This window comes from Triticum urartu, chromosome 7A, assembly GCF_056163025.1.
Source record: "Triticum urartu cultivar PI428250 chromosome 7A, HENAU_Tu73, whole genome shotgun sequence".
Taxonomy (NCBI): domain Eukaryota; kingdom Viridiplantae; phylum Streptophyta; class Magnoliopsida; order Poales; family Poaceae; genus Triticum; species Triticum urartu.
Window position 1 is genome coordinate 10,513,066 of NC_141879.1, and position 25,550 is coordinate 10,538,615.

General features: G+C 41.2%; 1 protein-coding gene and 1 pseudogene across 2 annotated transcripts; one reads left to right on the forward strand and one right to left on the reverse strand.

Annotated features, from left to right (window-relative positions):
• Window positions 1-4,969: 4,969 nt before the first annotated feature.
• Window positions 4,970-15,609, reverse strand: LOC125518087 (triphosphate tunnel metalloenzyme 3-like; annotated as a pseudogene). Its single transcript, XR_015610037.1, has 14 exons — window positions 14,970-15,609; window positions 14,181-14,234; window positions 13,461-14,079; window positions 13,027-13,300; window positions 12,709-12,834; window positions 12,221-12,314; window positions 12,024-12,135; window positions 10,459-11,836; window positions 9,862-10,001; window positions 9,414-9,681; window positions 5,922-5,999; window positions 5,640-5,833; window positions 5,478-5,532; window positions 4,970-5,249 (listed from the first exon to the last, which is right to left on the reverse strand). The product of XR_015610037.1 is annotated as a triphosphate tunnel metalloenzyme 3-like (transcript).
• Window positions 15,610-17,066: 1,457 nt separating this feature from the next.
• On the forward strand, window positions 17,067-19,236 carry LOC125524583 (uncharacterized). The gene is made up of 3 exons (XM_048689615.2): window positions 17,067-17,335; window positions 18,758-18,849; window positions 18,948-19,236. Exons 1-3 carry the CDS (start codon window positions 17,177-17,179, stop codon window positions 19,048-19,050), a joined length of 354 nt encoding a protein of 117 aa, XP_048545572.1. The 5' UTR covers window positions 17,067-17,176; the 3' UTR covers window positions 19,051-19,236.
• Window positions 19,237-25,550: the final 6,314 nt, after the last annotated feature.

Sequence of the window (25,550 nt, forward strand, 5' to 3'; positions counted from 1 at the left end):
CTAACAAAATGTTTGCATTTTTAAAAAAAGGTGAACATTTTCCAAAATTGTTTGAGATTTTAAAAACAAATTATATTTGCGAAAATGATACAAATTTTATAAATATTCATGTTATTTGAAATTTTCACAAATTTAAAGTAATATTTGTGTTGAAAAAACACGTTTCAGAAATTTCTTTCAATGTTCAAAACATGTTTCCATTTCCAAAATTGTTCACAAATTGAAAAAAACATTGTTTTCTTAAAAAAGGTTCATGTTTTCAAAAAATGTTTGTGAATTTCAAAAAAAGAACCGTTTCAAGTTTTGTTCATCTTTTTCCAATTTTCTGGAAAAAGAATCGGGATTTCAGAAAAAAAATCACATTTCAAAAAATATCCAGAATATCATAATTATTACTTTATTTTTCAAAAAGTTCAAAACAGATCAATAGATCAAAAATATGTTTTGAATGTGACGCTACATTATATTCTTAAACATTCGCGCTGGCCATTTTTTAGCAGGAGCTGTTTGTTAGAATGGCTAGCAGCACGTGGCCGAGTTTTTGAGGTCGTGAGTCTAATCCTTCAACTCAGCGGTTGTTTTGGATTTTTATTTATGCCTTACAAACACATGTCGTTTTGGTAACTGCCGGTGGCCTGGCACAGACGCAAACTGTTGTGCGCGCACATGCCATTTGACGATAAAAGAGACCATGTAAATTGTGGGCACATTCCAAATTAAAGAGAATAAACCCTGGTAAAGGAGGGACTACGCGCTGATTATGGCAATTGCAATTAGTAATCCATCCAGTTACGCCATCGTAGAAGAGAGTGGTCGAAGCAACTATGCCTCGAAGGTCCCCGTGCAGCCACAACATGATGAGGCAATCACAACCTAGACACGGAGGCGAACCCGGAGGAAAAAAAAGGCACGAGTTGAATGGTGGCCACCACCCTGACCAACCCCACCACTATCAAGACTAGTAGAATGCCCGTGCGTTGCCACGGGCTTTTGAATTATTTTGCAGGAGTTATATAGAAACATAATGCATGTCAAAATTCATATGTATAGATAAGATAGCAAATGCACAATTGGATAATAATTGAAATCCTCTTTCACTTGTAATGTAATTTGATAAAAAATAGTATTGATCGGATGATGTATATATAGAGGGTAGTGTTTCAATTAATAATACGTTAGAAATTAAGATTTGCTTGTTGCGCTTTAGATATTCTCGCACAATATTAGAAATGTTGCCTTTAGCTTCATTTGCATCATATTTTAGAAAGTATAATTGAAACTTCTTCATCAACTCATAACCATCCTGCACAACAATATACATAGTTAGCATGAATATTTCGCGTGGAAGGTCTAAAAATGTGCAACGGATAATACTTACCGTGCAAACCGGACGAACCAATTCTCCACCGTTCCACAATAGCATAAAATAAAAAACAAAATAGATAGACATATCCATGCAATTTCCTAATTTAATATTATCTTGAATATAGTATTAACAACAATAAATGCTTGTATCTTGACTGTTATGATAATGAAATATATGAATTTACCCGTTCGTGCACGTTGGAAGGAAATGTACGTGTTGTGGTATTGCGAGCTCGTTGTTGCCTCAGAGTTTTAATATCTAGCTACTATGATGTATGGATAGGATTCAGAATATATACACGACATGCATGTTTGTCGATGACGTACAAGATGTATCGACCAATGAATGCACATGAAAGATAAATCGACAAGTAGTAGCTTAGAAATCATAAACCAAAAATAACGGATAGTAGTTACCGTAGTAGTAAGGTCACTCCGTTTGACTTGAGCATCAAGTGAGTCCAATACTTGAATCTCATAGTTTTTTGGCATTGACGACTGACAGATACCAATAGGACCCGGAAATGTAAATCAGTAGAAATAGTTGGTGTAAATATCATATAAGTCGTCGACACAATTAGATAAATAATAATGAATCATTATAATGAGTTGAGAGTAACCTATCTTGTTGTAGATAAATATTAACATGTTGTATGATATCACGATATTTTGATGGGTCTATGTCTTTTTCTCCATCTTTATTATCTGGCGAAAGACGAACGTGTTAATAATGTGTACCTTTTCACTCGCAATGTTCGTAGATGGCCGTGAGCATGCATATATATAAAGCATTTACCACCTATAATTACACATTTAGAATATATTTATGTTATTAGATGTTATATATGGTTTATATTATTATGTACAAAGTTTAAGTGATTGATCTTACACCGCCGTGCAAGAACATATAAACTTTTATAAGGTATTCCAACTCGTTGTTTCATAACAAGGCATCTCCAATGTCCACGAACTTGGTTTTCTTGGGGCAGACATGGTTGATTCAATGATTGTAATATCTCTAGAAGCACAGACATAGTGTGTCATCATGATACAAAAATGAGCCAAACCAGTATAAGAAATGAGCCAAATTAGTTGAATACAAAAAACAATATGACGAAGGAAAGTCCAATAATCACATTGAGAAAACACCTTGTGCGATAATATTTATATTTGTTTTTTATGAGATATCACTGCTTGCACATCATTTTGTTGTAAAAAAGTTGGTGAATTTTACCCCTTCCAGCAACGTCGCCTCAAAACCCTTGTCGATGAATTCTAATTGAACGTCGCCAGAATCCATCTCTATCTCTCATATTCTGCAAAAATAATCATACAGGTAATGCCCATGTTGTATTATCATGTTCAATATACATACAAAGAAGAATTATTTCTATGCACCTCTTCCCATGGTGGTTTAGTCTGGTCCATCATAATTATGTTAGTTCCTACGTCAGTTGATACTTTGAAAGCATCTTTTGAATCCATCTCTTTTTATCTCTGATGAATGAAAAGTGAAACGTATAAACATATATAAAAACAAAAGTGAGACTAACACAGTTGTTTTATTAAAAAAAACAGTTTTTTCACCTAGGCAACCTTATCCTCGCGACACAACGGTCACATGACAGGGCAATCCTATCACTGTGTACACTCACAACCATTGTTTTCACGGCGCCTCCTTTTCGCTCCATGCTGTCGCCTCACCCCTCCTCTCGCCTCCACGACGTTGGTCGTCACCTCCTCTCGCGGCACGGACATGCCATCCTCTCCCCTCCATGGCGCCGGCGCTCCTCCTCCACGCCCGTATGCTCCTGTCCCTGCCGCCATCATTCCCTCAACAACGTCACCGCATCCTCCTCTTCCATCCATGATGTCGGTCGGCACTTCCTTTCCCCGCCATCTGTCATGTCCCCTTTCTCCTCAAAACCCTCAAAGGCGTCGCTCGTATCTTGTTCTCCCCGCCACGGCATCGCCGACCTCCTTCTCCGCCCGACATCCTCTTGTGCCGCCGCACCAACACTGAGCCCACGCGGCCTCCGGTCTAGGATGGAGTCAGCCAGATCCGGTTGGTTGGTGCAGAATAGTTCGCCGCTCTTCGTACGAGCTAGCCATGGGTGGCCGTCCGGATGTTGCTAGGAATACTTGATGCATAGTAGTGTGACGTGGTGAGAAGGAGGGATGTCGCCTTCATCGCCGGACCCGGTCTTCTACCGCAGCCAAGCCGCGGCGAGCATGGTCCGCCTTCCCCTCAAGGCGAGGCTCTCCCTTCCTGCCCCCCTTCCCCGATCTGTAATTGCTTCATGTGAATACTGCTACTATTTTTCGCTGAAACTACATAAAACAATTACTCCTAGGAGTTTAACACTGCTGTGGATCTGTCCTACAAATAATGTCATGCTTGGTTGTTAATTTATGATAATTTAAACTGCTCCTATTGTCTAGATTTTGCTTGTTAGATCCTGGATCTTGCTCTCCATATGTTGGAGGAAGCGATCATGTAACTAATTTTAGAACTAAAAAACCACGAACAATTGTGTTGATTCATAAAAAGCCAGTTGAACTATTTCATCAAGAAAATGAATCATAAATACTACGTTCACATGCACATAGGAAGGGGGATTTTGCTGCACCAAAGCACACGACAAGATTATCTTGAAGGAGAGAATGAGCATAACTACCATGGCATGATGCACACACCATAGTTTGGGATAAAAATCAACCAAGAACTATCATGGCATGATGCACACACACACACCATAGTTTGGGATAAAAATCTATCAACAACAAAGCAAACACCGGCGACATGTATTAACAGAAAGGAAAGCAAGGATTGCCTTGACACTACTATCTAGGGCTATTGGGGAGGATCAGTTTCACTCATGTGGGAGGAGGTGAGAGAGAGGCATCCGCGACTAAGGATGATAGGGGAAAACAATAAATTAAAAAAGAAAAACGGTGCAAGGAGGGGAAAACGGTGGCACAAGAGAAAAAAATTGATCGACAGGGAGTTGATCGAGGTGGATGACTAATTAAACGACGTAAAACATACTCCCCTTTTAGGAGTAGAGATTCGACGTTAGTGGGTACCTGCACCTAAACTAAACCAAATAACTAAGTTGATATGTCAAAGTTCATTGCTTGGAAATTATAAAGCAGTGAAACCATCAACTCAACATACTTGTTTGAACACAAAAACAATGTATTGTTTGCTAGAACACTGCAAAAAATTAAGATACAACAGTATGCAGACTATTTCATTCCTTCAAACATTTTCAATGCCTAAAGAAAAATTGGATGTTGCCGGCTTGCCGCCCGGTTGAGATTGGCACATAAAGATCCTACTGTATAACACATAACTTCACAACCATAGTGATATTATTCCTAACTTGATATGCTTGTACGTCAAAGAAAGAGAATTACCTCATGGAACACACACACACACACAGAGAGAGAGAGAGAGAGAGAGAGAGAGAGAGAGAAAGAGTAATTTGAAACTGACAACGAAGATATATCTCTGAGATTACTTCAAGAATCCATAGTGTTTCATTTCTTGTCGTGCTTACTTGGTCAGGCTACGAAAATTGAGCATAAGCATATGCCATAGTAAAAGTAAATGAGATCGTACCTTGTGATTAAATTATGTACTCTCCTTCCCTCAAAATATAGATCGATATACTATACTACACATATTCTCACGGGCATTAACAAGAGAGTCTTTGCTCATTCATTGGGCCCAAAATTAAAATTATGACAGAAGACCAAAATAAAAAAAAGTTTCTCTAAGTTGTTGTTGCCTCCATTACTGTTTTTACTGATGCTTCCAGTTCCAGACCACAAGAATTTACTCCTACTTCTTCCTACAATGTTGAAGCAGTTGCTGAACCCTGCAATATGAGCATCGAAATATAAGTTAAGGACAAGTAAAAATGCAGAGTACGTAAATCATTCAGGGAAAGGATGGGTATCGAATTAGAATTTTTCAACAAAACATGTCAAACCACACACAATATTTGTTCTTGTTTTGTTCCACCAGCAAGAAAACATGTTCTTGTTTTGTTCGACCAGCACAGAAACAAGCTATATGTGGATCAAGAATATAGGGAAGCATTTACCATTGGACCTGAATATGCAATGGCATCCTTTTTCTTCATCTCCTGGAGTATAGACCTTCAAAAACAAACGTTGTAAATGATGAGAATCCAAAGCCATAACAACCAAATCAAAGCGAATATAATACGGCAAGACATGCACGTTCAATCATAGGCTACCCCTGCCTTGAATGATTCCTTCGCTGGCCGGAAGACTCGGTGAACTAGTACAATGCCCGTGCGTTGCCACGGGCCTTTAATTTTTTTCATGTTGGTGTATAAAACTTGATGATATTTTTGCGCCTTTCAATGACATCGCATGGGAACCCTTGTCGATGTTTTTAAACGTCGACATAATCCATCTTTATCTCTCTCATCCCCTACAATAATAAACATATATGTAGAAATATACCTTTTGTGTTATCATGTGCAAAATATATACAAAAAATAATAATTATTTGTATGCACCTCTTCTGATTGTGTAAAACTCGACGAGGTCTCAGTCCAATCCATCAAAGCATCATCTGAAGCCATCAGTTTTAAACTCTGACCCGAAAAAGTAAAGATATATTCATCGGTTAGCTGCTAGATAACAACATGTGACATTTTTAGTCGAAGTGAGTGGCATCGTGCCTTCTATTAGAGTGGGTCACATCTAATTTCGATATGGCTCACCTTTGAATCACTTGTTGGTAATTATTCCATAGAAATGACTTATTAGGATACATGATATTATTCACTATATAAAAAATGTGTGACATTTCTTTCAAAGCAAACAGTGGCTTTTCCCTTAAAAAAGCAATCAACAACTCCTTTTCTTCTTATCTAAAAAAGGCGATTCACTCTCTCAGCCCACAACACATTGCTCACACTCATATCTCATTCCCCCAACCTACTCACCCCGCGCCGTCGTCATCTCTCCCCACCATGGAAAATTATATCCAAATAAATGCCAGCTCTATCAAAAAATGAAAAAAAATCTAAAGATACTTTAACATTGTTATCTATCTTGGTACTGCTGCTCATCTCACTTGAAAAGAATATTTACAGATGATAATACTTTTACTCTTATATCTTCTAAGCAACCTGATGAACATTGCAGTCAATGATAAGTCCTTGGTGCTCAAATGGTGAAGCTTCTACTTCACTCCTTGCTTTCTTTAAGAATTGGCACATATTACAATCAAGGACTCCTAATCTCTTGGGCATATATCACATCAAACGATAGGGCATTCTACACAATTGTTTCCCTCCCACTGAACCTGGAGTTATTAGCCCTACACAATGGAGTTATTCATGTTGATCTTAACCTTGATGGTATACCTGGTGGATCTACCATTGAATATATCAGACTACATATGAGGATATATGTGCCTGAATGTGATAGGGACCTGCATCCTTGATCCCAGACTTATTAATCTTGGTGGACTCGATGAGGTCAATGTTGGCAATACTGCCATCACGAAGCCACATTTTATAATGGAAGCAACATGGTGAGACTCAAATATTGTATTAGGATTTGCGAGCAGCATGTTAAACCCCAAACTGGAGTCATTCTTGTCCTTGAGGCTGAGGTACAGCTTGGTAGCAGTCTCTTCAAAGCAGAAGTGGCGGAACTTGATCTTGTCTTCGCCGGTCTTTTATTGAATCGGCATGCTACCACACTTGTCAGAACGACCCTCTATGAAAATATATATTTTAAGAGACATTGGAACAATGATTTGACAGTACAGGGTTTGTTAGCATGCACTAATCCACTAATCTTTGAAATGAATAAATGTTAGTAATTATATCAAAACCAGAAGATGAACAACACTACTGCTCTCTCCACGACATAAACCGACGAATTCTAGACTCTAACAATCCTGAATATGTATGAATAATACAACCAGGCTCAGCTATTTTGCATAAACCATGAAAATGTATAGGAACTTCAATGTGTTCAATTGAAAAAATAGCGCATGACTATAGAAAGAACAGCAGGCTTGATAATAACTAATCCATGAACAGAACTTGTTTAACACATGACTAATCCATGACTATAAAAAGTTCATTATACTCGGTCACTCGTCTGTTGCGTGCCATGATTTTTCCGTCTTTATTGACCATCATTACTTTGATCCATCTAACTTGTTTACCATGTAGCATGTATTCCCATATTGTATGGATCAATCATTCAAACCTCTATATCGATCATTTACTTGCTTGTGTGGTCTGGGATGCCTTGTGTCCTGTCTATTTGTAATATGATTTTGCTGGCAGGATTTGCTTGTCTTTCTGGAAGGACTGGTTTATCGAGCGATTCTGATCAAGGTGGCCCTTGTCAGATATTCACGTCCATAGCGATGAATGACTCAATCACTTGGCGCTCCTGTCTAGAAAAAAATCATTATAAAGTTGGCCCTAGGCGTTTCTAGTGATTATACAAGAAGAATCGATATAAAGTCTTATAGTCTTCCTGTAGTTGTCATTCTCACGTTTGAAATTTTCAATCTTCTTCCGGACTTAGTCTGGTTCACTTAACAATGTACGCGAGGTTGTGCTTCAGGGATGGACATTCCTTATGTGAAATCAAATATGGGATACATAGTAACATCAACATGTCAGGCAAAGAGTCACATCGAAGAAAAAATACAAGAAAACTATGAACATGTTTGTTTCTGTTGAAGACAATCAACAATAGATCATCATTTTTTGTTTATCTTTTTTATTTTATTTTAACAACAGATCATCATTGTTCCATAGGCTAGTCACTTAATTGGTCTCATTGAAATCATTTTTACAACACCCTAAAGGTAAAACAGAACTTGCCATGGTTTTCCGTTGAGCTAAAGAATAAAATAAACCACATGCAAAGTAGATTGATACTGTTGAGTCCAAGAAGATCCATCAGAAACAGCTGATTTAGTGGCCCAAGCTTCTATAGTATATGGTGCAGTATTGCTGATGAATGTAGCAGAAATGCTTTCCTCCAATTTAGCCATTTTTAAATCAAAAACAACAATATTTTCACTGCATTTCACCACATTCAGTTATATTAAAATTTCAGGAATACAAAGTAATAATTTGACAATGGTGCTAAATAAATAAATTATTTCACTCGTAGAGTGCTAGTTCTGGTATCCTAGCAAAGTAAGCTAAATCAATGTGTCATAGCTAAGAAAGCATACTCAAAACCTCTCTCGATTTTTTTTGTTACACCATTACCATACACATGTTTCCAGACTTGATTTTGCTGTTAGGAGCCAGCAACAGCAGCCAGAAGCATTGGCATTATTGATGATATAACTGAACCTTTATGTAGCTAGTGTTTCAGAGATTTATATTCGACACAACAACTTGTTGAATACTACTTTGAACTTAAAAGGTGAGGGAGAAATCAAAACTTGAGTCACACAGTCACATCAATGATACGATGAGAATGAAAGAATCAATGGAAAAGTACCGCTTAATATTTCACAGTTTCATCATGGTCATCAACACCGCTAAGTTGGAATTCGAGAGTTTTAGGAAATGTGACTGTGATTCAGTAGATTTCCCTTCTGCCATAAATAATGATGTATGGATAGCTGCAACTTTTCTTCATAATATCCCAACGCACAGACACATGTAGGACAACAAAATGACAGCAATCATGGGAAAACATACCATTACCAAAATCAAAGGTATAACATAATATATTGTCAGCATGATAAAAATGAGATCATGTTAATTTCCCTATAAAACTGAGATCAAAGGTATGTATTTCACAGGAATTTGACAACCACGATCATATGTTCTGAATGGCGCTTCAAGGATTAAAAAAACAGATTGCCCTACAAAAATAAAGAAATATTCAAGGAAGACAACTGATGGTTGAATCCTGAAAGTCTAAAATCTCTAGATCACATATCTAGCATTTGAATACGAAAAGAGCCCTATATAGCTACAAGAGATATGTATGAGGTGACAAGCTCTTACACATGTATGTATGAGGTGGTCAAGAGTGAATCCCGTTTCTGATCTCTTTCTTTCATCCATCGTTCTCTGTCTCACTTGATCCAGTCATGTTCCAGCACTCCTCACAAAAGTATCACTTCCAGACTCCTAGTATGGGCCGAAAGGAGGAGTTTTATTTTTTCTGATTATACATGGAACAGGGAATAGTAAAAAAAACAATAACAAAATAAATGATCATGTGGTGAACCGGCTTCTTCTCCACTGCATTTGCTGATGACATAGGAAGTCACTGCAATATGGTATTATGAAATTATTTTTCATGAAAAATGATGATACACTTTCATCTAACCAACTTGAATACTCACTTTCCTCAAGAAAACAATCTGAATAGTCTTGTGCATGGCATGATCCAAATTCAGACGGCACACTTTCTTATATGCTATCTATTAATGAACGAACGGGTACTTACATGTATATGAGGCCAGAACCGGGCGTCGCGGACAGGGTATCTGTCTTCCACATCATCAGCATGGAGGAGCTCCTCCTCGGCTGCTCACTGAAGGACGACAACGATTTATCCATTTCCCATCTCTATTGTGGAAATGCATTCTAGAAACAATAAAAGAAACAATAAAAATACCGAGAGTTATACTAAAGAAGAAAAATCCTTGCATGCCAATCGTATGAAATAGCTAATGCAATTATCCCATATATAAATGCATCCCTAACACCAGCAACCGCTCCAGAATATATTCCACATAAAAAAGCACCGATCATAGATTTATGAGATAAAAGTAATAGAATCAAGTTAGACTACCCAAAACGATGCATGTGGTTCTACTTGTCACTTTTGACCTTAAGTGGTTTCCGTGGACATATAGTATGATGAATTTACTACATAGTGACCTTAAATAGTTTCAGTACACATATAGAAGGATAGAAATTCTACATGTATTGGGAACTACCACCAAAGCCATGTTCTATTGGATCCAGCTTGAACAAAAAAATTATATTGATTCATCAATCATAGACATAAATTTTGGCTCAAAGAAGGAGGACTACGTACAACTTCCAAAATTTTATGTGTGGCAGCCAGTGGTTTCAGGCTGACATTCCGATAGACGATGCAGCTTGGAAGTAATTCTAAATGACAGCCATTTTCCATATTATATCTGCAGGTGCATGCTAGTGCAAAGTAGTGCTACATCACGAAGTTGTTGTAAGGTCCAGCGGGAAATAAATAAAAATTCAGTGCAAGCATGGTTGCAAATTATTTGGCAAGAGCGTAGCGTGCAGGCCACTTACCAGGTCCGGCACCCATACTCCCCTAGTAATTAGCAATGGTGAAAAGTCTAAACCAATTGGATGGCACAATCAACAGAAGCAAAAAAAAAAATCCTTGGGCGCCTCTCCATGATCCGTTGCCCGGTCCACCTCAGAGTTTGGCCTGCTCCGAGCCCCGTTTGTGTTCAGCAACGGCGGCGGCCCTGCAACTGCAATCATTTATCCTAGTCTCCACAGTAGAACAATGGATGATCACAACTTCAAATCCTAGTATATACTGAATTAGTAAGGACCAGTGGGATAGCAAAAATTCAGAAAATTTCATTCCAAAATAGAAACCTCTAATTAATCAGACAATAAACTTGCCATTTGATCTGATGATGAAAGGCACAAATGAATGGTTGTCGTGCATGCACATAAAAAATCCACACGAGAGTATGCAATCATCAATTCAATTTTTACAGCCTGGGAGTTAACACTGATAGGCCTTGCCTTGGATCAGGTCAAAACGAATGACCACAAGATTTTATAAGTACAGACTACAGACCAAAAATTCCTCTTAAACACTTTTTACTAACTTCTGTATTGTTTTGTTCAGTACTTCAGTTCTTCAGTTTAGCATTCTAAACAAGCCAATGATGTTGAAAACAAGGTATGCTATTACAGATAGTTTTAAGGCTTGGCAACCAATGAATTTAGTAGCACACAATTAAACAACATCAGGTGACAAATTCAGCTTCCATGCTGATCCTAAATATTGCAACAAAATGTTTGACAGAATATGCAGGTCAGTTTGGCACTATAAGTTCCCAATCATTAGCTCGCCTCAGGGGTAAAACAAGCTACCATATAGTAAAGTACCAAATCACATGAGCAGTGTTGTAATCAGTCATGTAGATATTATAGAACATCACTGATTTTAACCAGTTCTGTAGTAGCTGTATAACTTTAGTGATTTTGGAAGCTTTGTAAGACTAATTCCCAAATTCCATCTGGTAGTAATTAAAATAATTCCATACAATGAAAATACTCGTGTATATTTCCATCATGAACTCAATATACGTGTGATCGATAAGTAAATCAATATGGTGCATACTCTAAAATCTCAGAGATCTTTGATGTCGTATAAGTTATTAGTCTTCTGCTTGTTTCGGAAATCCCTACATAAAAAGGGAGTACATTTCAAACTTCAGAACATGATGGTGCAAACGGTGAACTGAATAAAGCTATAATGGGCAGGTATACTACATGGAGCATAAATCTGCAACATGAATTTTGTAGTTATAGTATTATTACTTTCTTCGAAAATGAAAATATGTTTGCAGCATGGGTGTGAAGCATGCATACCCGTGCACAATCAAGGATTGAAGTCCAAATCTCAGCATGTTCCACGTCACCAGAACATCATCGTATTCCCAAGTAACCAAAAATATTGTTACTCCTGGTTGCCGTGAAATTTCTGCAACAAAGAGGGGACAATTCAGTACAAAGAGAGATAACAGAGAGAAGGGAGACGTAGTGTTGTTGTCGTTGTGCTCCCTCACCTCCCGGCCCTGCAACTTGAAACCACCGGCGCCTCTGCACTGCAACCCCGTATGCACATCGTCCCTCTCCCTCGCCCGACACAAGACACACAAGCTAGCACCGGCCAAAAATCAATCAATCAGTCAGTCAGGGGAAGCTTGTTGATTGACATCCAAAAATTCAATGAGTTAGAGAGCAGAATGAACTCATTAACAGCACACATAAACAACCAACCATCCCCTGGTTCAAACTGGTACTGGTACATATTTACAGATTCGACGGTTCGGTTTAGGCACCAGAAAGCAGAAAGCAGAGATATAAGATGACAGATAACAGAGAACCAGAAAGCAGGACGACGACACCGAGAACAACGTTCAGATTGCAATTCGTGTATACCAAGCTATGCTATGCATTTTGGCATAAGTTGTGGAATCACGCACATATTTTCTTTCAAATAAAAGTAGTACTCAAAGTCTGAATTCAGTTTCAGAGAACAAAGCATGCATACTGAAGTTTGGTGACAGGTCGACGGAGGTTGTCCCTGCAGGACACCTTGTCGGACAGCGCTGAACTTGTTGCCGGTGATGCTAGGCACTGGGGGTACGGCATGAACAGCAGCATCGGCGGGAACAGCCTGACAAAGCATTGTTAAAAGCATTCATACAGAATATAATCTTCTAGATGATAACGATAAAAAATACAAATGCAATAATCCACCAAATGTAGGAAAGCATTGTTACAGAATATATATTCTAATCCATGATAAATAGAGATCTGAAACCATTGATCACATGCAAGAAAACAGGAGGAGGAGGTGCACAACTACATGTAGGGCGTGCAGACGCTGCTGAACTCATGAGTCATGGGCTCTTGTTGCTTCCGTCGATCTCGTCATCCCCAAAGTCAAGTATACTGCCATAACATCAATCATATATGTGTTGGCATTTTACTGTACCTGTTATGACAGGGATGGCCTTGCTTTCAATAGAGCATGTTCAAAGTATGAGAGTTCAATCAAACTCGACGAACTCATTGATGGTGTCCAATTTACCAGGAATTGGGTTCTCTCATCCAAAGCTGCCACAACTACTTAGTTTTACCTAAACAAGGAAGGCATGGTCAAACAATTTAATTCCACGCATTGCACATTCATAAATCACATGACAGATGTACCACGCATTCATAATTGTACAAAGTAACTACCAAGTGTTCCCGAAAGAATAAATCCACACACGCAATCAGCTAAACATAAAAAATTACCTCAAAAAAATAGGATGTATGGTGAGTTAGTGCTTGCACGGGTTCATATTTTCCTTACTTCTGATTCACTCTCCCCAATATACTTGTTCAATTGATCAGGCCCCTAAAGTTCCAGGAAAGGAAACATTGTACAGTTTATACAGAACACAAATTAGGTAGAAAGAATATGGCAATCTCAAAATAAATTGTCATTAGTGTTTTCCCACATCCTGGAGATCAAAGCAGAAAAAGACCAGCTCGCATGACTGGCGCCAAAAAGGGAAGATGAAACCATAATTACGTATTTAAAGCAGTAACATGAAACTATAAAACTTATAAAATGCAAATAAAAACCGCAGATCTTGGTGAACTACCTTCGATATGAATTCAGAGGTGGCTTACGGTTTTAATCTACCAATCACTATGATGACCAGATGACACATAGTTAACTGCAATACCACACGCCCTCCCCTGTTCATCGCTTAGGGCAGCAATGTGGTCACTGGCTAAAGATTAAAAAAAATCAGGCGCCTGGTTTGAACAATAACACACGCCCTCCCCTGTTCCCAAAAAGTACCATCAACATGGCCACTGGCTAAAGTTTCAGGAGTACCCATTCTTGGAGTCACCCACTCGAGTCCTAAATGTTTTAGCAAAGTATAAAGTACAAAGGTTAATCATATGTCGCTGCATGTTTCAGTAATTATATGGTAAGGAATCAAGCTATGAACTCAGGCATACCTTGGTATCTTGGCCTTCTAGTTCATCAAAGATCAGGTTCAGCCTTTTAGGTACCTAATAAGAAATAAGAACAGATCTGTCAGGTGGCAACTTAGATACCAACGATGACCGTGTATGCCTGAGACCAAGAAGAAGCTCATCAGGAAGGTGGGTTAAGACAAGAAGCAGCTCATCAGGGAGGTGGTGAATCTAAGGATGCCCATCTGCACCGGAGAGCAGAACAAGATATGGTGTGGTGAGACTGCAATAACAGGCCCATTGCCCATAACCGTGTGGCGGACATACGAAATTCAGTTTGTTCCTAGCTACTCCCTCCGTTCCTAAATATAAGCCCTTTTAGATATTCTAATGTGGACTACATACAAAGCAAAATGAGTGAAACTACACTCTAAAATACATCTATATACATCTGAATGTAGTCCGTATTAAAATCTCTAAAAAAGGTTTATATTTAGAAACAAAGGGAGTAGATTGTATGTCCTGTATATAAATGAACCAAACATACGAGCCCCGGCTTCTTCCCAGCGGTTGTCGGATCATGCTCTAGGACAAGTTTTTTTACGAGGATTGAAATGCAAACCCTTGTGTTGCTATGCTGCCACCCAAGATAGTATTCTTGGATGAAAGTTATCAAATACCAGAATGTAACAGAACTAAACATTACATTTGTGAGATTTGAAATCACTCGCCACAAAGCCTATTGTCGCAAGAAAGTGCTAATGAAACACAAGTTTTACAGCAACCACGGTTTAATCATCATTTGGGACACGGTAAAGACCAACCACAAACCTAGTCACGGAAGCAGCTTCCCGGCCATGAAGCACGCGAACTTATTGCTCCGGGAGTACTCATACGGCACCCCAGCCACGGTGAGCAGCCGCTCCAGGACCTCCTTGGCCTGTCTTGCACTCCATCTCGTAGTTTGTGCCGAAATCGAAGTGTGTCTCGTCGAGCTCTAGCACGAGCCCCTGCCCCTCGCACTCCTCGAGCTCATACACACCGCGGGTGTTCCGGAAGCCGCCGAGGTAGACGAACGGCGATTTGTCCCTGCCGAGGACGTACTCGTCGGAGACGAGCCGGACGATGGGGGAGTCGACCGCGCCGAGACGGGCGGGGTTGTCGACGCAGGTGAGGACGAGGGCGGGGTCGAGGGGCTCCACGACCTCCTCAACGCGGCTGACGCCGGCGTCGATGCGCGGGTGGCGCTTGAGCGTGAGGACGGCGCGGGAGGGGTCGCGGTCGTCGGTGTCGTAGAGGCGGACCCGCTGGGCGGCGGTGGCGGCGGCGAGGGGCCACGCGGGGGCGTCGGTGCGGAGCAGGCGGGGCTCGAGGAAGGAGGAGAGGCGCCGGTGTGCGGCCGCGTCGGGGAGCCGGTGCTTTGATCTCGATCCATGGGGTTGGGGATGCGGCTAGGGCTCGGGAGGCGGGGGCTGGAAGGGGCGGGCGGCGGCGTCGTTCTAGGGATCGAGAGGAGCAGACGAAAAAACCTCCGAAAAAAACCTACGAAAAAAACCAGTGGATGGTGGTACGAAAAAAACGGACGAAAATGGTGGGACGAAAATAAAACCCGGAACGCGACCTACCAACTGAGACATTAGGAGTAGAGATCTCGCGGGCCAAACATGACCGTGAGAACATCGCAACTCCTCGCTCTGTCGCCCTACTGCTGCGGAGACCGTTTTGACTGGCCCATCAATTATCCCTCCCGATGTTTCTCACAAAAACAAAAAATCTCCCGTTGCAATGCACGAGCATATGTGCTAGTAAAAACTAAAGAAAATAGCTATAAAACAAGAAAAGCCCGACACAATAGCCGCACGAGCCAACCATTTATGTGTCCCCATGGCAAAGCCATTTTTTCTTGCAAATTTTGGCATGCGATAGCATTGATTTGCCATGAGTTCTACGCTAGAAACTTCTAAAATTGTCATGCGGGTGTGTACATTTGTCATGATTTGTAGGGAAGAAATTTTCTAAAATTTGCCATGTCATTGTATAGATTTGCCATGAGTTGTGCGAAAGATTTTCTTTTGCTATGAGTGTCATGGCCTTTTTTAATGTGTCCCCATGGCAAAAAGTCATCTATTTTCGCCACGCCTTGTTTTTCAAATGTCCCAACATGTTTTATTACTTTATCTTAAATTTCTCACATCTTACATTCCACATGGCAAATTTTATCACAACCTAGACACAGAATACTTATTTTCACATCTCTACTATGAAAGGGCGGTTCACACGTCTCGTTTCCTCCACCCCTCAATCGATCTTCCTCCAACGATTTTTTCCAAGACTATAGCCCACGTCCGTCTTCCGGTTGTATGTACCGATTTTTTTCACGTGTCCCCAAGGCAAGCCAATTTTTTAGTAATTTTGCCATGTGATTACATAGATTTGCCATGGTTCTACGCAAGAATATTCTATAATTCTCATGTGGGTCTTAAATTTGTCACGTTTTACATTCCACATGGAACTTTTTATCACAACCTACACAAAAATACTCACGCACACACGCACGCATACAAAAGTTAGATAGAACCAGTGGTGCTCGTCTTCCTTTTGGTGTGTGATTTCTGTTGGTTTTCTTCTGTTTTTTCTGCTTTCAATTCTCCTTTTTCCCATTTAACTCTGGACTCATTTTAAAATGCATTTTTTAATTCAGAACATTTATATATATTTTTTTGAAAAAAAATCGGGTGAAAACTGTAGTGTACGAAATTCGAGTTCCATGGGTATTTGTCCTCGTTCGGTTTTGTTTTTTGAGAAAATATTTGTCCTCGTTCGGTGCAATTTTGTCGTGGTAAGCGTTGAGATGTGTTTATTCTCGATTGTTCGGTACCAAATTGGCCCATGAAGAGCCCACCGGCCTATATACCAGGAGCGTGGGCACCCCTCCGCTGTTTCCAGAGACATCCGGTCGTCCACCCGTCCGCTGCTTCCAGACATCGCCGCGAGCCCTAGCGATCGCCGTACACCGCCGTCCACCCCGATCCGCCCCCATGGCGCTGCGAACCCTGGCGGCGAGGGCGGTCCGCCTCCATACGCCGGCCCTCGGCCTCTCCCCTCCGCCCTCCGGCCGCCCCAACCTCCACTCCGCCGCCGCCACCCGCCGCCTCCCCCCTCCGGCCGGCGGCCGCCTCATCTCGAGCAGCAATCTGGTACGTGACATTACTCGGAGCTCTCCTAGCCAACGCAGCCAGTTCTCCGACGAAGGGGAAACAAGTAGAACCTCTCCAGCGTTTTCAGTCCAATCAACGCAGCCTCCTCCACTCTCTGACAGGCATTCATCTGACGGCATACTCAAGTGAAAACTTGGCCTTTGAGCACTGGCCTGTATCAGGAATGAAGGAGGCATCTGAATTCATTTTATCTGTCCCCTCCCCTCTTTAGGAGCAGACCAATGGCTGGGAACCATCTGATCAGGTTTTGCAATCCAAATGTCTTTTCCTTTCTCAACTGTCTTCCTTGTACCGGGTCAGGAATGCCACAGAGGACAATATTGATTCCTTACTTGAGCTCTGCACACAATCATCTCTTAAGAACCAAGATCTCCACAAGTTTAGCAGAATTTTCCCTCTTAGCTCCTTTGGCAATTTGCACAGCAAATTCTGTTACCAGTCAGTACCTGTGTTCCTGAATTCACTTTCATCAGGCAGAGTCGTCTACTGCTTTACCCCTGTTGAGAGTCGTCTACTGCTGTTCTTGCCTGGCCCAATCCCGGGGTCTTGCCGCCGGCACTGCCGGTTGGAAAGGCGATGGGGGAGGAGCTTGGAGCGGCCCAATTTGAAATAGTGCGTCACCTACTTCCTGATCCGAGAAAGGTTTTGTTAAGGATTCATTCATTTCTGCACTAACCTTCTCCGTTAGGAGCTTAGTCACCTCATGTGGAACCACACCTTCATCCTTACCATACAGTTTCTTCAAAAAAAAGGTCAATAGTTAGCTTCTGGATCTCCACCATCTCCTCAACCCAAGTGCCCTTATCATCTTTCAGTCTAATAAATAATGAGAGTCTTCTTTTTCCGCCAAGTAGCCTTTCTTTGGAAGTATACCCTGTATTTCTATCACCCTCGTTCATCCAGTCAACCCTTGACCGTTTACATAATTTCTTCCTCCCTAAGCAGCATCTCATCCAACTCCCTTGAGATTTCCTTGCTTCACTTCTGATCTTCGGCCGAAGGTGGTTGCTTCTAAGTATTCCCCATCTCACATTAGCTCATAAGGAAAAGCGTATCTTCCTTTTGTACTCCTGCCAAACACAAGCAGGTGCGCCAAGTGGTCAGACCTGGACGAGATTAAGTAATGGACCCTAGCATTTTGAAACATTCCGGCGATGCTACCCCTCTGTCAAGCCTTGCGTTAATGTTGTCATATCCGAACTGCTTATTGTCGTATGTCCAATCTCTAGGACTGTGATTTGCAAATATGTTGGCTGTTATTATATTCCGAAGTCAACTATCTCTGTTTTCTAGCAGCTCAAAGATTTTGTAATAAGAACTTGAAAGGAAATCTGAGTTTAGCAGTTTTGGCTCCTAATCTTGGTCTGGGTTTTTTTTTCCACTCATTGGTGGGTTCATCAGGGAGGTTCTCCACCTGAAGATGCTGCTCGGAAGATTGTGCTTGAGAACGCTGCCACGCTTGAGCGCCTGGAGAAGAGTTATGAAATGTTCAAGTAAGAATTATTCGTTTCATTTAAGTTTTCTTATTTCTGTTATAATAATGTCATACAGATCAACTAATAGTGTTTTTTTTTTCTTTTTTCTTTTGAAGGGCACGCGTTCGATTACTAGAGAAGGGAAGCAATTTTCTGAAGTGGTCGTTGGCTTGCATTATCCCTGTGCCTTTGGTTTACAGCATTGTGGAGTATCATTAGGATAAGGAGGAACTGGCCATTGTGATTTGAACCTGGTTATTTAATTTCTATGGTCTTTATCATCAGTTGTATCACACTACTTAAATGTGTCATCGTTCTGCTAAGTGCATCATAGAAAATGCCACTCTAAATCGTTACTGTACCATGTTGACAGATTCGCCTGATACGTATGCCCTTGCACCTACCTGTTATCAACTGTTCTCTACTTCTATTCTTTATGACAGGGGGACCCACAACATCAAATTATGTGCAACGCGCACTTATTCCCTTGACGCAGCACAAAATATATTACTTCTTTCTTGCACTGGTAAGTGTGCAAATGATTCCTAAAGCTCGCAGTTTCAATCTGCATTTATCTACAAACATGCATGTGCAATGATTTTGGAGTACATCCATGCATCCTTCGAGTTTAAATCGTGATCGGATCTAATACTTCGCAAACTTGACTAAAGCATAAGATTTATCCTTTGGTCATGCAATAAAATATGTATTTAACTTGTGATGTTTATGTGCTCGTTTTTTCTACTTTTGTAACTTGAGATGCTTATGTGCTTGTTTTTCTGTTTTTGATTCTCATGGTTAGAATCAACAAAATTTATGTTTGAAAAATTAAATAGCTTCTTTTTTGACAATTATCTATTGTTGATAGGTTTGGAATTGCTTATCACGCTTACCACACGATAAAATTAAATAGCTTGTATCCATAGACATAGATAAATGAAAAACACAAAATAAAATAAAAATAAAAAGGCAACAAGAAAGGGAAAACAGAAAATCTGGAAAATAAATAATGTTGAAAAGAAATTAAAACCTAAATAAAAATAAAATCAGACATAAAACTACGCAAAAAAAAAAATGGGCACGAAAAAGGCCTGACGCACTAGCCCAACGAACAAACAGTTTATGATCTTTTTTTAAGAGTCTAACCGTTTATGAACTGCTTCGCCAGTCCTGTGCTACTGGTCCAGCCCACTTCCCAAGCAATGAACGGGCGCCCCTATGTCGCACTTATAGCGAGACCTAGGAAACCTCCCATCAGTGCAGGTCAAATGGACCAGCCCTGTCCTGGAGGCTTCTCATTTTGTTTCCTGTTTTTTCACGTTTTTTGGTTTTTAAATTTCTTTTTAACTTATTTTACGCTCACAAAAACTATAAGCATATCCTTTATAAAAATATACTTCACGTAATGATTTAAAATATATATTAATAATGCATCCGAAGAATGTTAAATGTGTACAAAAAATGTTCCATCTATACAAAAAATATAGAACATGTCAAGATCATGTATTTAAAATTTCCCATCAAGCATTTGGAAAGAATGTCAAACAAATATTTGAAAAAAGTTAATCAAGCATTCGAAAATGTTAAATGTGTATAAAAAATGTCGACAATATATTAAAAAATGTTAAACCTGCACTTAAAAAATGGTAACTGTATATAATAGTTTCACCATGTATTAAAAAAATATTAAACTTGTATTTGAAAAATGATAAATGTGTATATATTGACCAGGTATTAAAAAATGTCGAACTTGTATTTGAGAAATGTTAAATGTGTATAGAGAAAATGGTGATCATGTATTACAAAAATGTTTAACTTGTAATTATAAACGTTAATAAAGCATTTTAGAAAATTTTAAATGTGTTTAGAAAAAATCTTGACCAGGTATTCAAAAAATGTTAATCTGGTATTTATAAAATCTTTATCAAGCATTTGAAAAATATTATACATGCATTAAAATGTATTGGATATATACAAAAAAATGTGTATATGAAACCCAAGAGTAAACAACGAAAACTGATGACAAACGAGAAAGAAAACAAAAAAACAAAGAAAATAGAAATCCCAATGAAAATCAAGAAAACTAAGAAAAACAACTGAAAATAAAGAAAATAAAAAACCCCATTAAAAACAGAGAAAATAATGGAGTAAAACCCATGAAAATAAATAAAAGAAAAGGCAGAAAACCTATGGAAACTGGCTCGTTTCGCCTCAAGTAGGTCGGGCCCTGCTATTTACCACAACAGGATGAGGGCGTAGTTGCTAGCAGCGATGGTCGACATCCAGAAGACCAGGTATAGATCCCCGTGTGCTCTCCTTTTCTTCTCTATTTTCTTTTAGGTGTGTGCGAATGGGCCAACCTGTTAGTGTAGACGCTTAAGGCGAGAGCTTCTTCCCTCTCGCTGTAAGCGAGATATAGTCGCCGTGAGCACGGATCTATCTCGCGAGAGGGTGTTTCCGATTGTGCGCATGGGTCGGGGCATAGTGCTAAGCATACGTTCTTAGATGTGATGAGTCATAAAACCACTTCCCAAGCAACGATTGGGCGCCCTATGTCGCACTTATAGCGAGACCTAGAAACCCTCGCAACAACGCAGCTCAAATGGGCCAGCCCAGGTGCGCTGGAGGCTTCTCATATTTTTCCTTTTTTTCATGGTTTTTGGTTTTTCTAATTTCTTTTTTACTTATTTTACGCTCCCAAAAACTATAAGCATATATGTTACAAAAATATACTTTATGTAATATTTTAAAAATGTTAATCATGCATTCAAAGAATGTTAAATGTGTATACAAAAAATGTTGACCATCTATACAAAAAATATAGAATGTGTGCAAAATGTCGATCATGTATTTAAAATTTCCAATCAAGCTTTTGGAAGAATGTTAAACAAGTGTTGAGGAAATGTTAATCAACCATTTGAAAATGTTAAATGAGCATATAAAAAATGTTGACCATGTATTAAAAAATGTTAAACTTGCACTTAAAAATTGTTAAATGTATATAATTTTTTCACCATGTATTGAGAAAATGTTAAACTTGTATTTAAAAAATGATAAATATGTATAGGAAAAATGTTGACCAGGTATTAAAAAATGTCGAACTTGTATTTGAGAAATGTTAATCATATATTAAGAAAAAATTTAAACTTGTATTGGAAAACTTTAGTAAAGCATTTTAGAAAAATTAAATGTGTCTAGGAAATATCTTGTGATGCCCCAAGACCGGCGCTCTAGATGCCTTCCATGGTTTCAGAGATTCGTCGTGTGATTTATTTTGCTTGTTGCATTCATCTTTGCATTTTTTACATTGCATCATGTCATCATGCCATCATTTTTTCAAAGCTAACTAAAACTCACTTAAATAAATCGTATGGATCTTCGGTCCATTTCAATCGAGAGAAATTCACATGATGATTTCTCTTTATAACATATCCTCTCGATATTTTTAGGGAGCTATTAAAATATATTCCATTCTTATGGAATCAACCAAAACACACTTGCATCTTTCTCTTGCCACCAATCCCTCATCTAGTTGAACCCAATCACTAGCTTCTTCCTTTCAATTCTCACCCATTTATTGCAGTTGACATTCTCCTCTTTCATAAAATGTTCAACTTTTCCCTATAAATACTAGACCGTGCCAAGACCACCTCCCTCAATTTCCAGGTCTTTTGTAAGTGTTTTGGTTGGGCTAAGGATTTATTCGAGTTTGAGTTATTTTCAAACTTGCATAAAAATTGCAGCCTCTAAAAAATTGCCAAGGCATTTTATTCAAATACTAGATAAATCCAGGATCCCAGAGACATTTTTTTTATATCTTCCATATTATTCCCAAGCCCCGAATTCTTTTCTCTCTGATCCTGTCATTTTTTTAAAAACTAACAGAGGAGGGAAGGACTGGGCAGAGCCCACTTACCTGGGCCGCGCCTAGGCAACCTGGGCCTCCCAACCTCCCGCGCTGGCCCACCTAGGCCATCTGCAGCCCAGCCCACACCCACGTAACCTACCTAACCCTAGCCCGATCCCCTCGTAGTCTCCATCTCCTTGTTGACACACGAACACGTCACGTGTACCCTCGACGCCGGGGGTGATGCACCGCAGCTCACGTCGAAGGAGACCCGACCGACAGCGCGATACGCAAGACAGTCGGCGGGCGCTTTTGCAGACCCGAAACCCCGCGCACCCGGGAGGGACCCCGTCAGGGATTGCAGCGGCTATGGGTTGCCCTAGGTCGATTCTCTCGCCCCTAGAGCCTCGGGATTCGTAGCTCTCAAACACAAAGAACAACGAAGAACGAGAGAGAAAAACGGTGGAGAGATAAAAAGTAGATGAAAATGTAGTAAATTGATTTGTTCGATTGTGTGTTGTTCAATCGGCCGTCACCCCCAACATATATAAGAGGCGCCTGGACTTCCCGTACAAGCAAAGGATTCATATAGGCTTTCCTTACAAGAAAATTACATCAATTCACGACCTAGAGTCCTAGTTCTGGTCCCACTTGGATTCAGCCCGAATCTGATCCAATCTTCTGTCTTGCTCCTTGCGCGGGCCGTGGAACCTGCATATGACTTCCGATGAGGCCAACAATCCGTATGTTGATCACTTTTCCAAATAAGGCCATCTTGAATACTCCACGGGGTCATCTTTAATTTCGAGTCGGACTCGGTCATGTAGCTGACTGGACCATCCGACTCTTGTAGCGTCTCTGCAGGTCGTATACTACGTCAGATGATGATGACTCCAAAAGCAAAGTTGACCGTTTCGACATTACGAATAACTTTCATGTTGAACACTTCTTCATCCGAGTCCATCTAGTAGATAATCATTTGAGCCCATCTTCAGCTTTTGGTCGGATTGGCCTTGACAGTTTCCACCCAGCAAGCTCTTTCCCGGCAAGCTTTTCAGCCCCGGCAAGGTCTTCGCCCGGCAAGCTATTCCCCCCGGCAAGCTTTCCTCCCCGGCAAGGTTTCACACCGGCAAGCTTCTCCGCCGGCAAGCTTTCACGCCGGCAAGCCCTCACATCGGCAAGGTTTTACCCCGGCAAGGTTTCATTCAGCCGGCAAAGGCCGAATACTTTCTCACTCAGGGCCGACCCACGAAGTGTTGCCTCTAACTTTTGCATACGAACCCAGATTCGTGACCATGCCAAAATCTGGTGTCAACACTCCCTTCGATCTCCTTCCTCACGCCGCCAGCGAGTGCCCTCGCTCAGAGCGACGCCCCTCTGTGCGACCCCTTCCCCTTCTTCTCCTTCCCTCGCTGCCGCCTCTCCACCTCTGCGTTGGCCAACGCGCCTACCGCCTCGGCCTCGCCAACCTCGCCGAGACCCCGCCACCGCTCGAGTCTGAGGACCCTGCCTTCGTCTCCGGTCGTCACCAGCGAGCGGCATCGCCGGAGCCACGCTCCCAGCGCCACCTCGAGCGCCCACATCCGTCATCCTCCGCACCCAGCAGGAGCCCCGCACCGCTCGCCCCCTTCGTCGTCTGCGTTGTCGGAGCTCGCCGGAGCCCCAACACCAATCGCCATCGTCCTCGCCCTGCCGACCAGCCGGCCCTGCTTCCTGACGTGACGCCCTCCACACGTCGCCTGACCCTGCTCCGCTTCCTACACGTGACGCCTCTTGCTCGAGCTCCCTGTCACCTGCGTCGTCTACGTGCTGCTGCCCCGCTGCCCCTTTTGTCGTTGCCAAGGCCACCGAATCCAGGGACGCAAGGCTGCTTTCGTGGATCCCTTTCTCCAAGTACCACGAACGGTGAAGACCAAGACAGAGACCTCCTCGAGCAGGAGCGTTTTTGGGATCGTCAAGGCCACCTCAAGTTCGACTACGTTTTGCCTCCTCGACCGAGACCGACAAGTACCACTAAGACCATCCCTCGCCAAGACCGACCCTGAAAGGCTCGGATTCGTCACGTGTGCAACGGCCCGTGTACAACTACGCGGACTTGCCAAGTACCCCCTTCATGTCGGCAAGACCCGCAAGTCGGACCCCGAACGATCGACGACTCGTGGACCATGTACAACTTCAGTCGCCGAACACCCAGGTAGCACAAATACCAAGTACCCCATAGACTACTTGGACGTCAAGTACCGTCAACTCTCGAAGACTCCGTGGACGTCAAGTTCCTCGCCATGACCCCGAACATCTACGGAAACTTGTGCAACTAAGAACGTGAATGACTACCGTCGCCAAGATCGCTAAGTACTGCTACTTCCCACTACGAACCGTGTACGAGTACTTCCACTACTTCCCTCGACGTACCCGAACCGCTCTGAGAATGCACCCTTGGAAGGTATAACCGCCAGAACGACGCCCATGAATGAATGCATGTGTTGTATGAGATGCATGTTTGGATGTTGTATCCGCCCGTGAACGTTAGTTGTTCCCTCGTTTGACACCGCCGTCGACCCGTGGGAACTCGGTAACCGGGAGCACCCCACCATCTCTTTGCGTGTTCTACACACCCGCACACTTCTCTTTTGCTTCGGTATCTCAATCGAGTTACCGGAACTGATACGTTGCCGTGGCATCATTTTCGGATTCGCTGCCATGGCACCCCTTTTCATTCCATCATGGCGACCAAATGCTTCATATCATGTTCATGTCAACTTTTCATAAAAATTGCATAAAACTTGCAAATGTCATCTGCATCATGATAACAACTTCTAAAATGTTAAAATTGTTGTTGCATTAAATTGCTATATGCACATGAGGGTTTACG